Here is a 13,967-nt window from a genome sequence, read left to right on the forward strand (position 1 = left end):
GCCATTGCCTTGGATCCTTACTCCAGCAGGGCCCCTGCACAGCTCCTCAAAGGCCCCGATGGTTGGGGTCTCCTCCAGAACTGCCCCCCCCCCCGACGGGCTGCTGCAAGAAGCAAATATCACCCCTCCCCCTGTGCTGTGTGGAAGTGCTTTCTTCTTAAGTACAAACGTATTTGGATCTTGGCAGTATTTACTTTCATTCCATCAAAAGATGCAGAGCCTTGGAATTCTGCTTTTTAAACAAAGGTTACAAAATTGAATTTTTATTGTGTCACACAAGATGCACTTATAAAATTGGTACAGAATATCATTTAACGGGGGGGGGGATCATTCCACGTTTCCTTTGAGCAACAGTTAAACAAAAATTAGACTACATCAAATTCACAAATACTTGAATTAAATTTTAATGAGTCAAATTTTATCAAAATAAAATACATCCAAAATAAACGTCTCCCTGCCCTATATCCGAAGTTCCCCCGGCTCCCCCTAACGCTTCTCCGACTGAAGGGAGGCAGATGCAGGTAAGAGGGGGAAGAAACACACCTCTCGGATCAGAGAGTACCGGCCTAACTTTTATTTTCAGAGACTGCTCCATCAGGACATTATTTCTGTACATTCATCTCGGTAACAGTAATCGGTGTCTTTTGAGGAATAAACATGGATCTGGAATTTTAACACTTTCATATTTTTCCTTTTTTACTTGGCCACTCTGTGATTGCTACTAAACTGACTAAGATCTGCAAATCATTCAGCATGTAAAACGCCACAGTTGCACGTATGTCAAAGTGCCCAGTAACAGGGCACCCTGTCTCACACCCAGCTAAAATGTCAAATATTCCTTTTCCGCTCTTCTAGAGCACCTCTTTGCCATTCCTCCAGTGATTTTGATACCTCAAAGTACAAACTGCTGTATACTTCAAAGCCCAAACACTTCATAATAAAGCTACATTCATTCTACTTTAAACACCCACCCCTATTATTCCCCTTCCACTCCAGGCTTCTCCTGTTTTCAGCCCTGTGCCGTCATCCAAGCTGAGAAAAACACTCATGTAAAGCTGATTCTTGATACACAAAATGCAGACACGGTTTCTTTGACACAGGGGCTCATGGCTGCAAGTAAAACGCTTATGTGCCAACTGGAATCCTGCACCACACTGTGCCCCTCCCACCCTCAAACATAGATGTGTTCACATTTCATAAAGTCATTTAGTTTTTCGCTTCTAAAATAACAGTGCAAATTGGAGAGAAAGAAAAAAGCTCTACTTGCCTAGTCAATGGGCATATTCTACGACTCACTTTTTCTGATTTTTTTTCCAGTAGCTGGCTTAATATTTAGAGGAAAATATTATGCATTAAATCTTTCATTTGAGGATAATTTATTTGGATTATCTGAAATACATTGCAAACTATCTTCTGGTGGCAATATCTTGATTGTTTTATTCTAATGGAAGTTTGGAAGAAGAAGAAAAAGGCTCATGGCAGGCGAAGAATTTGGAGCTGCATGTGAAAGCCAGTAGAAAGTGGTGCTTCTTGTTAAAGACGCAAATGCATTTCCAAAGTTAACCTTCTGATGAAGGGATCTCGGCAAAACGTGACACATTCTGGAAGCACAGTTCAGAAAGAGCATAAACGAATTTAATTTTCCCCCCTCCAAGGAAGCGAGGTTGTACCTCTGCCAAGCTGAAGAGCTCTCCAAACTCATCACATTTTCCAAAAACTCCAAGAGCTGAAACCTGACCGGTCCTCAAGCCAAGTTATTCATCATAATAGGGTTGTCGTTAATAATTTAATCTTTAAATAAATATTTTAAGTGCCTGTTTGGCAAGTGTCCCTCCATTTGCTGTTCCAACAGCTCAGTATCCTCAGCACATCTTATTTACAAAAGTTCAGTCAATTCTGTTTCCACAAATTGTGAACCTGTCGATCTCCAGCAAATCTTTCTTTGCAGATCTGTGTTTTAACTCTGAATTGTCCGAGGCAATATCTTTTTCATCCCCGTCAGGAGTGGTCAGGAACTGATCAGAGCTGCTCGTCACAAGCCGTGGTGCGGCGTTCTCCTTCGGGTGCACCGGCTGGCTGGTCACAGACGCAGACAAGTTTTCATCTGTAGGGATCCGTGCATTTAAAACAAACAAACAAACAAACAGAAATTAGGACAGAAGTGTTATTTATGGCAGCTCTGGGCATGGTGATTTTTGAAAAAATATGTTTTAGTCACTGCATTGCAGAAGCAGTTAAGTTAAAGCATGTTTAAAGTAAGCAGGAGTGCGACAACTCTGTCATTTGGGTTATCAGGCTCTTAAAACTCTTTGTTGATGGTTGTTTTACTTAGTACGGCTGCTGTCATGTCAGCATATTTTGATACCTTTGCATTAAGAACATAAGAGACGCCAATGTTGGATCAGGCCAATGGCCCATCTAGTCCAACACTCTGTCACACAGTGGTCAAAAATACTAGGTGCCATCAGGAGGTCCAGCAGTGGGGCCAGGACACTAGAAGCCCTCCCACTGTTCCCCTCCCAACCCCCAGCACCAAGAATACAGAGCATCCCTTGCCCCAGACTGAGAGTTCCTATCTATAAAGGTAAAGGTTCCCTTGCTTGAAAGCCAGTCGAATCCGACTCTAGGGTTGCGGTACTCATCTCCGTTTCAAAGCCAAAGAGCCAGCACTGTCCGAAGACGTTTCCGTGGTCATGTGGCCGCCGGCATGACTAAACACCAAGGCGCACAGAACGCTGTTACCTTCCCACCGAAGTGGTACCTATTTATCTACTTGCAATTTCTTGCTTTCAAACTGCTAGGTTGGCAGGAGCTGGAACTAGAGACGGGAGCGCACTCCGTCTTGCGGCACCCGTCTCTCGAACTGCTGAACTACTGACCTTCCACAGCCTGCAGTTCAGCGTCTTAACCACTTGAGCCATGACTGAAAGTTCAGGAGTACAGCATCAGCTTTACTGGAACGCTTAAGCAGGCTTTTATAGCAAATTATTTTAAAGTTTTAGAAACATTTCTGATAAACCAGCTGGCCACAGGTCCTGGCTCCCTCTCAGAAACTAGATGAGGAAGCAACACCAGCCCCAGAATTTAAAGTCTTCACTCTAACCAAATTTGTTATAGTTATAATACTGATTGATGTTTTAATTGATTGTTTTATCCTTTCTTGTAACCCGCCCTGAGCCCTGAAACGCAGGCGAGGGTGGGGGAAAAAGTCCAGTTAATAAAAACAAAACAATCAGGATAAGTAGTAAAATGGTAATTGATGGTGAGGAGCAGAGAGAACAGACAGTGAGAGGAAGCTGCCCTGGAAAAGTCCCGTGGCTGCAGGGACACACCCTGACCAATGCTCCCTCTAAGCTGTGGGGTCTTGTGAGCAAAAATTCTACATTGTGAGCTACTGGCATTAAAGTTGTGAGCGAGCGATTTGGCTGGTGCATAAATTAGTTTGCTCTGGAGCCATCCTTCCTGAGCCAAGACAAAAATGTGTGAGCCGGAGGCTAAAAAAACTGTGAGCTACCTCACACTAACTCAGCTTAGAGGGAACACTGCACCTGACAAGTTGCTGGCTGCTGGGAGCAGATGTTTGACTGCCCACTGCTGTGTGGGGGTGGGGTGGGGGTCCTCAGATGCATTTTGCAAAGCGTACCGGCAATGCTCCCTCTAAGCTATGGAGTCCTGTGGGTAAAAATTCTCCTATGTGAGCTCCTGGCATTAAAGTTGTAAGCAGGTGATTTGGCTACTGCATAAATTAGTTTGCTCTGGAGCCATCCTTCCTGAGCTAAGACAGAGATGTGTGAGCCGGAGGCTAAAAAAACTGTGAGCCAGCTCACACTAACTCAGCTTAGAGGGAACACTGTATGACGGACCGTGGGCCCTGGCACAGAGGGGGAAACAGAGAGGAAAGAGCCCAGGAAGGAGGAAGGGCAGAAGGGAATGGAGAGGGCTGGGGGGGAGCCCGGCAAGGAGAAAGAGACCGGAAGCAGGTGGCCGGGGACACGAGGAGTCTTGCTAGGCTGGCCGGATGGGGATGTGGGAAAAGGAGCCAGAGGCTTCCCCACCGGAAATGGCTCTCCAGAACGGCAAGTGGAGCAGCTTTCCCCCTCCCACAGCAGAGAGGAAAGGGGTCCTGGGAAGGAGATAACCTGTCCCTTAAAGAGAGAAGGGGTCCAGCTAAAGTAGGAACCAGGTAGGCCAGGGGTGTTCTAGGCTAAAGGGATCCATTCAAATAATTGCACTGAAGGTTTCCAAGCAAGAGATCTTCAGGGGGTACACGGCTTACACACCACCAGCCCCAAAGCTTGCACACACACACCCCCCCCCTTTATTCGATCGTGGGCAACTGAGGTTTAAAGAAACTATAGAAGAGGAGGACTGGGCATTCTTCAGTCCATAAGGGAGCTGCCTCAGAGCCTCCCTGCACCCCAAAACCACCACAGGGGTCCTCAGTGCAGAACCTGTGGACACCGTGGCATCTGCTGACACAATCCCTGGTGCCCGGGTGTTTTTAAGGAGTGGGGGGGCGGGGGGGGCTTCTGCCACTGGAGGTCTGATTCTCTATGCAGACTTTTTAGAAGCTGCTTTGACAGCAGCTCCCACCACAGCAGAAGGATCTTCACTGTGTGACTGCAAAGCAAGCTTTCGTGAGTCACCGCTCACTGCTTCAGGTACCAGTCAGCAGCAGTGACTCACACGAAAGCTCCACCCCTGCCACAAACCGGGTTAGTCTTTCAGGTGCTCCTGGACTCTTGCTCTTTTCTACTGCTGCAAGCAAGCCATGAGTATGCAAGAAAACATTTTAAAACAACATGTTAATTCTTAAAAGGCATCCTGTTAAAAAGAAAAAGAAGAGGAGGAGGAGGAGGAGGTTGGATTTATACCCCGCCCTTCACTACCCAAGGGAGTCTCAGAGCGGCTTACAGACTCCTTTCCCCTCCCCTCCCCACAACAGACACCCTGTGAGGCAGGTGGGGCTGAGAGAGCTCTGACAGAAACTGCTCTTTTTCAAGGACAGCTGTTATCAGAACTACGGCTTGCCCAAGGTCATCCAGCCAGGTGCAAGTGGAGGAGTGGGGAATCAAACCCGGTTCTCCAAGATTAGAGTCCGCGCACTTAACCACTACACCAAAACAGAGCCTCTAACTCAAATGCTGAGGATTTACTATGGGAATTATGCCTAACCTCCATTCCCTGCCGTTTTGTGTTTGGCGCTGCCTGATGTGTAAGAACTCCAAAGTTAACCACGGGCTCAAAAAGGGCTGATGACCCCTGCTTGAGAAAGACGTACCCAAAATGACATCAGCAGCTTTAAAAACCTGCTGGAAATGCCATAAGACCCCAAAATTGGTTCCTCCTTTCACATTGGGTGGAAAAGCTCAATGCTTAAGAAATTTGGGCATGCAGTTAACAGACAAAAACAGCAGAATGGAAAAACGCATCAGGTTGCTCCTTTAGGTTACTGTAAAAAAAACTAACTATCCATGCACTTAGTAGGAACTCTACTTATAGCAGCGAGATTATTAATAGCATATTCCCGGAAACCAGTCATGCTACCCCCGCAAAGAAATCTGGCTGCGGAAGAGGCACCCTGTTTGGTTCCGTCCTCAGCTACGTTTGGCTCCGGAGCCACCGCTGGCAGGCTCCTCACTCACACTGCGTTGATAATTTAAACGCACAGACGTAAAACCACCGAATTATACCATGCAGTGAGATTAGGTGTCACCAATACAGAGATTTATGAACACGATACTGACACGCTCTCCTCGCTGGGTCGGAGCACAACGACTAGAGAACGCTTCCAAAAAAAGCACCGCAGAGAAAGTAGCCGAGCATAAGCAAGAGGGTTCCGCTGACCTTGGGGGGACTTGTGTTTGCTGTGCTGTTTGCCAAGAGGCTTGCCGGGGGCGCTGGCGGGAGTGGGGTTGAACAACTTCTCCTCCATGTTTGCTTCTTTGACGTACTGGCACGACTTTCCCAGCAGCACAATGCTGTTCAGGACTTTGAGCGAGATTAACCTGAAAATAAGGAATACCTGTAAGAGGATTTGATTTCCTGACCAAGAAGTAGATTAGTTTGATTACTCCAAGTCAGATCCCTTAGGAGCCCACGGCTTTCCTCCAGAACAACCACCAAACAAAAGGACCAAGGCCAAACTACTAAGGGGTCTACTACTGCAATGGCCACTGGCCAGGCCAATTAAAAACCTGGGAAAGAGGTGACTGGATCAATGCATGTGCATAATACTTTTATAGGCACACAGCTGCAACAATTTAATAAGCTATTAAACCAGATGTGAGATCTGTGAACACTATCCGCTACTTTACTTCTTCAACCAATTACTGTTACACTTCTGCTTCGAAGATCAGGGAAGGAATTCCACGGGGGGGGGGATTTAGACTCTTCCTATGCATGCTACTTGCCCCCATCTAAATCACTCCTTTCCCCAATCTTTACAGCAGCCATGAGGGGCTAACCAGCACTGGGGGGGGGAAAGCCCCCAAATGAACCCAGATCTCCTGTTTCACATCTAATTTGGCCCTTCAAATAATTTTGTGGAGCCAGTATAGCTGAAGTCAGACACAATTAATGGTTCAACAGGCAGAAGTAAGCCACAGAATACTAAGGGATTCACTCCCAAGTGTCTGTTCCGTTCCAGTTCAGTTCAGTTTTATCATCATCACAACCCAAGATCAGCACTTGACAATATCAACAATACGTAATACACAGTGGATGCAATTAATATTATTAGAATACTGGACCGTCTTCTGCCTTGCTGAACATGCCAGAGCACAGAATCTGGCTACCTTAAGAGTAGTTTTGTTAAAACAATCGGCAAGAAGAAGAGAAGTATAACAAATCTGGATATCTGGACAGAGGCGGGGTAATGTACATATTCCGAGTGTCCTGGTAAAACCGGGAATGCAAGAGCGGACATGATCAGTTGTTTCTACCATTCCAGACCGATGTGGGCAGAGACGTTGTACATATTCAATATGTGCCTGTCTCCCTTCGAGAAGGGTGGATGGGAGGACACTGGAACGGGCCAGAGTGAAAGCTCTGTGATGTTTGGGGGATTCTAACGATAAAGGTAAGAATGAAATTCTTGTTGCAGTTCCCCATCGCTGGAAGAGAGTGGGCCCGTGACCGGTCGACTTGAAGGGCAGTGCCCCATAGTCTCTTGGTCCCACTGAAACAAGCAAGCTGTAGTCAACATTGGGTCCCATTGCCCTCAGTGGAACTTAACCACACACAGGCACAGCAGGATCCTGGCAATATGCTTTAGTTGTAAGCAATGCTCCCTCTAAATTGTGGAGTCTTGTGGGCAAGAAATCCTACTTTGTGAGCTACTGGCATTAAAGTTGTGAGCGTGCGATTTGGCTGCTGCTTAAGTTAGTTTGCTCTGGAGCCATCCTTCCTGAGCAGAGACAAAAAAATGTGTGAGCTGGAGGCTAAAAAGCTGTGAGCTAGCTCACACTAACTCAGCTTAGAGGGAACACTGGTTGTAAGTAGGGGAGAGACATTATATCCTCGTGCCGGAGTGAACCTTTTGTATTAAGGGGGAAAAGATCTGAGGAGGAAAAAAGAAAGAGTTGAAAAAGATTTATATGGAAGTGGCACTGCGTTTCAACAGGTCTGGGACCGAAATCATTTGGCTGGTGGAGTGCCTGATCACGCAGGGCTCTGGAGCCAGACTGCAGAACTAAATGCGGCTTCACGATTTAATGCTGTTGAGAGTTGTTTTTTGTTGCCTGGGCGGTTTGGCCACTCCAGATGACAGCAAGCTGCCTGAATGGCCTGGCTTAGCACGAGCTCTTCAGAACCGGGGAGCCAGGTGGCGTTGGCCACGGCCAGTACTTGGCTGGAAGACCACCAAGGAAGACGGGGGTTCCTGTGCCAAGGTAGGCAACGGCAAACCACCTCTGGCCCTCTCTTGCTGCAAAAAAACCCACAGCCAGGGTCACTGTGCCTCAGGTGCGACTTGACAGCCTATTCTTTTTCTTCAAGAAGATGGCAGGATGTTGAAGCCACTGCTCAGCCTACATAAGATGTGAAGGAGCCGGATTCAAGTCCAGGAGCGCCTCAGAGACCAACGAGACTTTCAGGGTATGAACTTCCGAGAGTCAGAGCTCTGAGGGAAATCTGGTTGGTCTCTGAAGTGCCAATGGAGCCAGCTCCAGTGCTTCTACTGGAGACCAAACAGGGCTGACCTCTGAAACAAAGAAGCAAACGGTGGTTTGTACCATGGTGGCACCCTTAAAGCTGCCCACCATTGTGTCCGCCACGTATGGCAAACAACCCATTTCCCAAGACCTCTGAGGGCCAAAGGGAAGAGAATGCGAATGTGACAAGTCTCTGAGTGAATTAAACAGCTATGAAATTTTAAAAGGTGGTACTTTTGTGTGTTGATTTTTCAGCTTTCTAAACGAAGAGAGAACATTCCACACATGGAACAAACTTTGAGTCAATATAAGCTCATACCCAGAATTAAACTTCGTTGGTCTTAAAGGTGCCACTTGACTCAAACTCTGTTGCTTCAGCAGGGGGGGGGGCAAACTTGATTAATGTAAGAGCCACATAGAACAAACGTCAGATGTTTGAGAGCCACAAGGCATAAACGCACATGTCCTAATTGGAAAATATGCAAATTTGCATATTAAATCAAAGAGACAGATGCCTTCTCTGTGCCAAGCCAGTCTGCCGGTGTGGCAGGGCTTGGAGAACACATTTAATTTTAGAGGGGGAGGGAGGGAAGAAAGACAGAAAGTGGAAAGAAAGCGGGGGGTGGTGGCGGGGGGAGAGATGGAAAGAAAACAACTTTAAATGTGTCCTCCAAGCCCCCCCCCCCGGTTCCGACTGGCTGTGGGAAGGGGTTTTAAAAGAAAAATGCCTGCCGGGGGGGGGCCCTTTGAGAACACATTTAAAGTAAAAGCTGCTTTCTTTCTCTGCTCCCCCCTGCCTCAAGCCTACCCAGGGAGAGGAACACTGGCTGGGGAAGGGAAGACCGATTGGGGAGGCGTGCCTCCCCTTCGCTTCCCCAACCGCCCTGCTGGGAGTGACACAATGTGTGTGAAAGAGCCGCGTGTGGCTCCCGAGCCTCAGTTTGGCCACCCCGGCTTCAGACCAACATGGCGACCCCCCTGAATCTATCTTAATGGAATTTCACGCATGGTTTGATAGTTGCACTTACCCACAGTAGAAGAGGACCACACAAGCACAAGCCAAGACGCCTTGGACTTTCACGGAACTGGTAACCACCCTGATGAGCTAGAGACAAAAGGGGGGGGGATGTTTTAACAGAGATCAATAAATAAGAGAACTTCTGAAGAGAAAGAAAACTTTTTGTGCAACAGGAATTACAATATTTGCACTGAAAATAACCTGCAATAATCAGCACAGCCCTAATTATTTTTAAAACTCCCTTGAGATGCCTTCTGAGAGATACAAATTAAAGCCAAAGCGACTGTCTCCCGGTATTTCTCTTTGCATTAGGGCCATGGCATCTGTGTTCTAAAGAGGCACTGATATTTATCAACTTCAGTTTGCTGTTGTTTCAGTGCAGCGTTTATGAAATAACCCCATTTCCTCAACCCTTCCTCCGGAGTAAGGAAGGCAGCCTCTTTATCCGAACTTAAAAGGAAACCCACATTCAGATGCTCTAAGAGTATTAAGATACTAAGGCATTTTAAAATTTTAAAAGCTGCCTCAACAGCATGTGCCGTTTTACCCCAACTGTGCACCCCACTAAAATGGTCAGTTTGAGTGGCTGGCCTCTTGGAACTTCATTCATATCGCCTTCAGAGGCTCTTCCCAACTGAAACTCTCAGAAAAATATTTAACATTTCATCCCTTGGTAAATTTTTACTCATTACGGAAGGGCTTTGCCATATGGCAAGAAATACACGACTTACTAAAACAGCCAACGGGAGAGGAATAAAGCCCATTCTCCTGGAAACAGAATCACTGTAATCTGTGTACGCCTGGGGGGAAAGAACTGGGTTTTAAAAATAAAGGAGTAGAATGAGTTTCATTAGGACTGGTTACATATTCTGAATTGTATCAGCCACTTCGGAGGCATCTGTTTAAGGGGAAGCAAAACTGTATTTCTAACTGGCAAACCCGGCAAAAAACCATATGTTTGTATGAGAATCCAATTAATATTAATGCAATTTAAATTCACTGAGCTACAAAGGAAGGTCAAGCTGTCTGACATTGTATGAGCAAACTGCAAAGACACTTCACACCATTCCATTAGATAATCTAATGGGAGAGTGAAAATGTCATACAGATTACAGGAAAAAATGTAACGTGACAGTCATACAATACTTGTCTATGATACCCTCTTCCTGCCCTGAAGCGTTAAACATCTCAGCTCTCCTTATTGCTCTTCTTTAAACCATAGCACACAAATAAACAAGCTTAGGGTGATCATCTATGAAGAACAAAGCATTTATTTACCTGCCCTATGCAGAAAGACAAAAAAAGACAGGCTTTGCCCCGTGAGAGTCCATAATTAGTCAGCAGGCCAACTCTTCAAAAACCAGGTAGGCTACGGAAAGAAAGCCTGGGCCGGGGATCCCCAACGTAGTGCATGTGGGCACCATGACCCCTGCTGGCATTTTCCTCGGCGCCCAACCAAAGCGTTCTTTGGAAGTGGGTGAGGCCAGGGAGGGCTTTTGCCCAGCATGGCTTGTAATTAGCTACTGAAGATTTGATTGGCTATGGAGATTTTCAAAAACACTGCTTTGGCAGCAGCTACCATCCCAGCACAAGGAGCTTCACTGTGAATTTGAGGAATGCTGTGGCAGCCATCTTGTGGTTGGCTCCGCCTCCTACGGCAGCCATTTTGAGGCAGCACCCAACACTCTGTGTCAAAATTCCAAAGCTGCCCACAGGCTCAAAAAGATTAGGGACCCCTGGCCTGGGCATTTAACAGCAATACAGAGCATTTATACAGCACTTTAAGTAAGTCAGTTACACTTAAGAAACTGTAGGTGAAAAGGTTGAGAAGCTGAAAGTGTGTGACTTTTCTATGGCCATCTAGAGAGTCCACAATGGAGATGACATTATCTCTTAAGCTCTAGGACTTCTCGTTTTTTACAACAATTTTCAAAATAATTACTCATGTGAAATGTTTTTATTATTATTATTTTGTGCAAGCTGCCTAGGTCAAGTTCCTTGGAGAAGCAGCATAAACATTTTCTAAATAAGTAAATAATTTTGAGAAACAAAAGTAATACAAGTAATAGGAGTAATACAAGAAACAGAACCTGCCACCTCCGCACTTACATTTTTCTGACGGCTGCTAACGAGATCAAATGCAAGGCTAGCTCTGTATTCACTGTAGACCTGGGGGAACAGCATGGCATACAGGTCATTTAATCGTTGGAACTTGTACCAAAACCAAGATTATTATTGTTACAAACTTTTCACTTTGAAAGTTAATTTTAGATTTGTATGCTTAATGCATTTTACTGATGGTCTTCCACCGTCTCTTAAAAAGCACGCACACAAATCAGATTGCTACAATATGGTACAGGGGAAAATTAAAGCTGGGGAGTCCCGATCCAGGGCCTTAGAGGTATTCTGATGTAAGCAGGAACAGGGGTGAGAGTGGGATTCAGCTCCGCTCACATAAAACGGAGGGGGCAGTTTCAGTCATCGACATGAGTAAAGGCACTTTCGCCTATGCAAGAACTCCAGGAGTGCAAACCTCAAACTGTGTGCTCCAGAAAAGAGAGCTATTGCTAAAAATATGGAGTTTCAAAGATGGCAGCCTAAACAAATGGCTCCAACTGTAAGCACCAAAAGCTGAACCAACATAGATGGGCTACGTAGATATGTCAGACTCCTGTTGAGATGCTAGAAACATGCTCAGGTTGTGTTTCAAAGCAAACCAGTTGTAAACTGGAAAGACCTTGGCTTATTCAGTTCAGTTGACCTTTATTGGCATAAAATACCTTTAAAAGGATTACTATAAGAATATACATTTAAAACCATGTATAGCCAGACATATAAAACATAAGGTAGAATAAAACAATTACTCATTAGAAGTTTTCCTGACGTAGCTTTATCATTGATTGCAAAAACATGGCTACGTTCATTGGTATTTCTGGAACAGAGTCATTTAAAATACGGTGCACTTTTAAAGCATCAGGAAGGTTTGTCATATTGGCTAAGATAGGATTTAAATATCTAGCACGAAAAACCACATAAAATTGACAATGCAAACAAATATGTGAAAGAGTTTCAATACATCCAGAATTGCAATGGCAAAGTCTATCCGCATATACCATATTTTATCTCCCATGCAAGATTGCTGATAGTATTACATTGAATCTTGCTAGAGAGAAGGCTCTGTGCTGTTGCGATGCTTGTATACCAGATAGATATGGGGTCATTCGGCCTACCGTAAGGGGCATCTCAAAGTTCAGGGGAGAACAAGATGCATTGGCTAAGCTGTGAAGCCTTTGTGTTTCAATATCAAGGGCCTTGGCTTACTGAAAATAGTTAAAACTCACTTCCAAGGAAATGCAGTGAGAAGCAAGAAGCAAAAGACAGAGATCTTTTGATTTATGCTAATTATTTCAAAGAAAACTAAAACCCAGCATCCGGGTTGTAAGCAGGAAAGCTACATAAGCACAATTCCAAAAAACTTTAGAAGGATGTATGCTTTAAGGCTCGTAAACCGCATTCTGGGTTCAGCATCGGCAACTTTCATCGACTTAGCAATGCTGGTTTTTTAACACTCCCACCCAGGAGGGGAAGGAATTAAGCACCACAATCCCCCCCCCCCCCAGCTATCACACTCGTGCAGAATGTTAACAAGAAACCTCACGGGACTTTCCCCATATCAAATTGAGCAGGCTGGGCCTCACTGTACTTTCACTTATTAGTTTGTAATTTTTGTACACCCTATGCAAAAGCAAGGCATGTTTAAATGCCTCAGACATAAGGAAATTTATTACATGTATTTATTATACTTATTATATGATACTGTGTTGTTACTTCAAGATAATATCAAACTCAGCATCACTTCCTAAATTTGCTTCCTACATACACCCCCTCCTCCCCAAATGACTGGGATGAAAGGCTATTTCTAACATCATCATCCACATAGCTAATTCTCAATGTGGCCAAATTATGGATATTTAAAATCGTGAGACTGGAGCCATGAGCAGGCAAGACAGATCTTCTCACAAACCTGAAGACCGTCTCGGGTCTGCAGAAAAAGTTGAAATCTTTTAAAAGGAAGACTGAACTCCCCCACAAATGATAAGAAAGGAGTCCCCGTAGCCGATGCCCTGATGCCCTCAGTGGCCCATTGCTGGCAACCACAACAGTACTGCCAAGCCTTCAGTCCTTGGTTTCTGCCAGTCAAGGGCAGGGGGTGGAGGACAGGGCCCTGTCCAGAGACGACTCAGCAGGGCCAGGCCTGTCAGCAAGCACCGGTCAACTTGATACCACCTGACTGGCACGAAGCATTTAGGCCCAGTGGACTGCTACAGTTCAGCAGCAGCCAACCCACAAAAGCCAGTGTGGTGCGGTGTTCGAATCACCACTCAGCCATGGAATCCCACTGGGCAACTTTGGGGCCAGTCACACAATCTCAGCCTAATATGCATCACAGGGTTGTTGTGAGGATAAAATGGAGGAAAGGAGAATGACGCAAACTTGCTTTAGTCCCCACTGTTGAGAAAGACAAGGTATAAATGAAGTAAAGTAATAAATATGGAACACTTTCAAACTGTAATCTGTAACCTGAACTGACTATGGCGAACGCCAATTTGTCAGATGTTCTAGATCTCCACGTTTGGAGAAAGTGCACCAAACTGCCTCCGAACCTGAAGGGTTCCAGTCAGAAGGGGCTGCCTCTCACTGAGTAACTGTGTGGCTCACAGACCCAGGCCCGTGTGTGCCCTTGCGCTTTTGGTAGCCTTGCTGCTGTGAACTAGGGATGTGCATTTCGGGATCCC

At 45.6% G+C, this 13,967-nt stretch overlaps 1 protein-coding gene across 1 annotated transcript; it reads right to left on the reverse strand.

Moving 5' to 3' along the window:
* Positions 1–287: 287 nt before the first annotated feature.
* LOC107108465 (transmembrane anterior posterior transformation protein 1-like) lies at positions 288–13,956 on the reverse strand. Its single transcript, XM_015408902.1, has 6 exons — positions 13,891–13,956; positions 11,281–11,340; positions 9,903–9,971; positions 9,182–9,258; positions 5,848–6,008; positions 288–2,104 (listed from the first exon to the last, which is right to left on the reverse strand). Exons 1-6 carry the CDS (start codon positions 13,954–13,956, stop codon positions 1,887–1,889), a joined length of 651 nt encoding a protein of 216 aa, XP_015264388.1. The 3' UTR covers positions 288–1,886.
* Between the last annotated feature and the right edge of the window lie 11 nt (positions 13,957–13,967).

This window comes from Gekko japonicus, unplaced genomic scaffold (genome assembly GCF_001447785.1).
Source record: "Gekko japonicus isolate JY-2015 unplaced genomic scaffold, Gekko_japonicus_V1.1 scaffold5952, whole genome shotgun sequence".
Lineage (NCBI taxonomy): Eukaryota > Metazoa > Chordata > Lepidosauria > Squamata > Gekkonidae > Gekko > Gekko japonicus.

Excerpts from the sequence above, each read along its gene's own strand:
- LOC107108465 (XM_015408902.1), bottom strand. The coding sequence starts at position 13,956 with ATGCACATCCCTAGTTCACAGCAGCAAGGCTACCAAAAGCGCAAGGGC. Across the intron at positions 9,972-11,280 it reads TTAGCAGCCGTCAGAAAAAT|GCGTACACAGATTACAGTGA; the intron begins GTAAGTGCGGAG and ends CTTTCCCCCCAG. Across the intron at positions 6,009-9,181 it reads GTGGTCCTCTTCTACTGTGG|GTTAATCTCGCTCAAAGTCC; the intron begins GTAAGTGCAACT and ends CCTTATTTTCAG.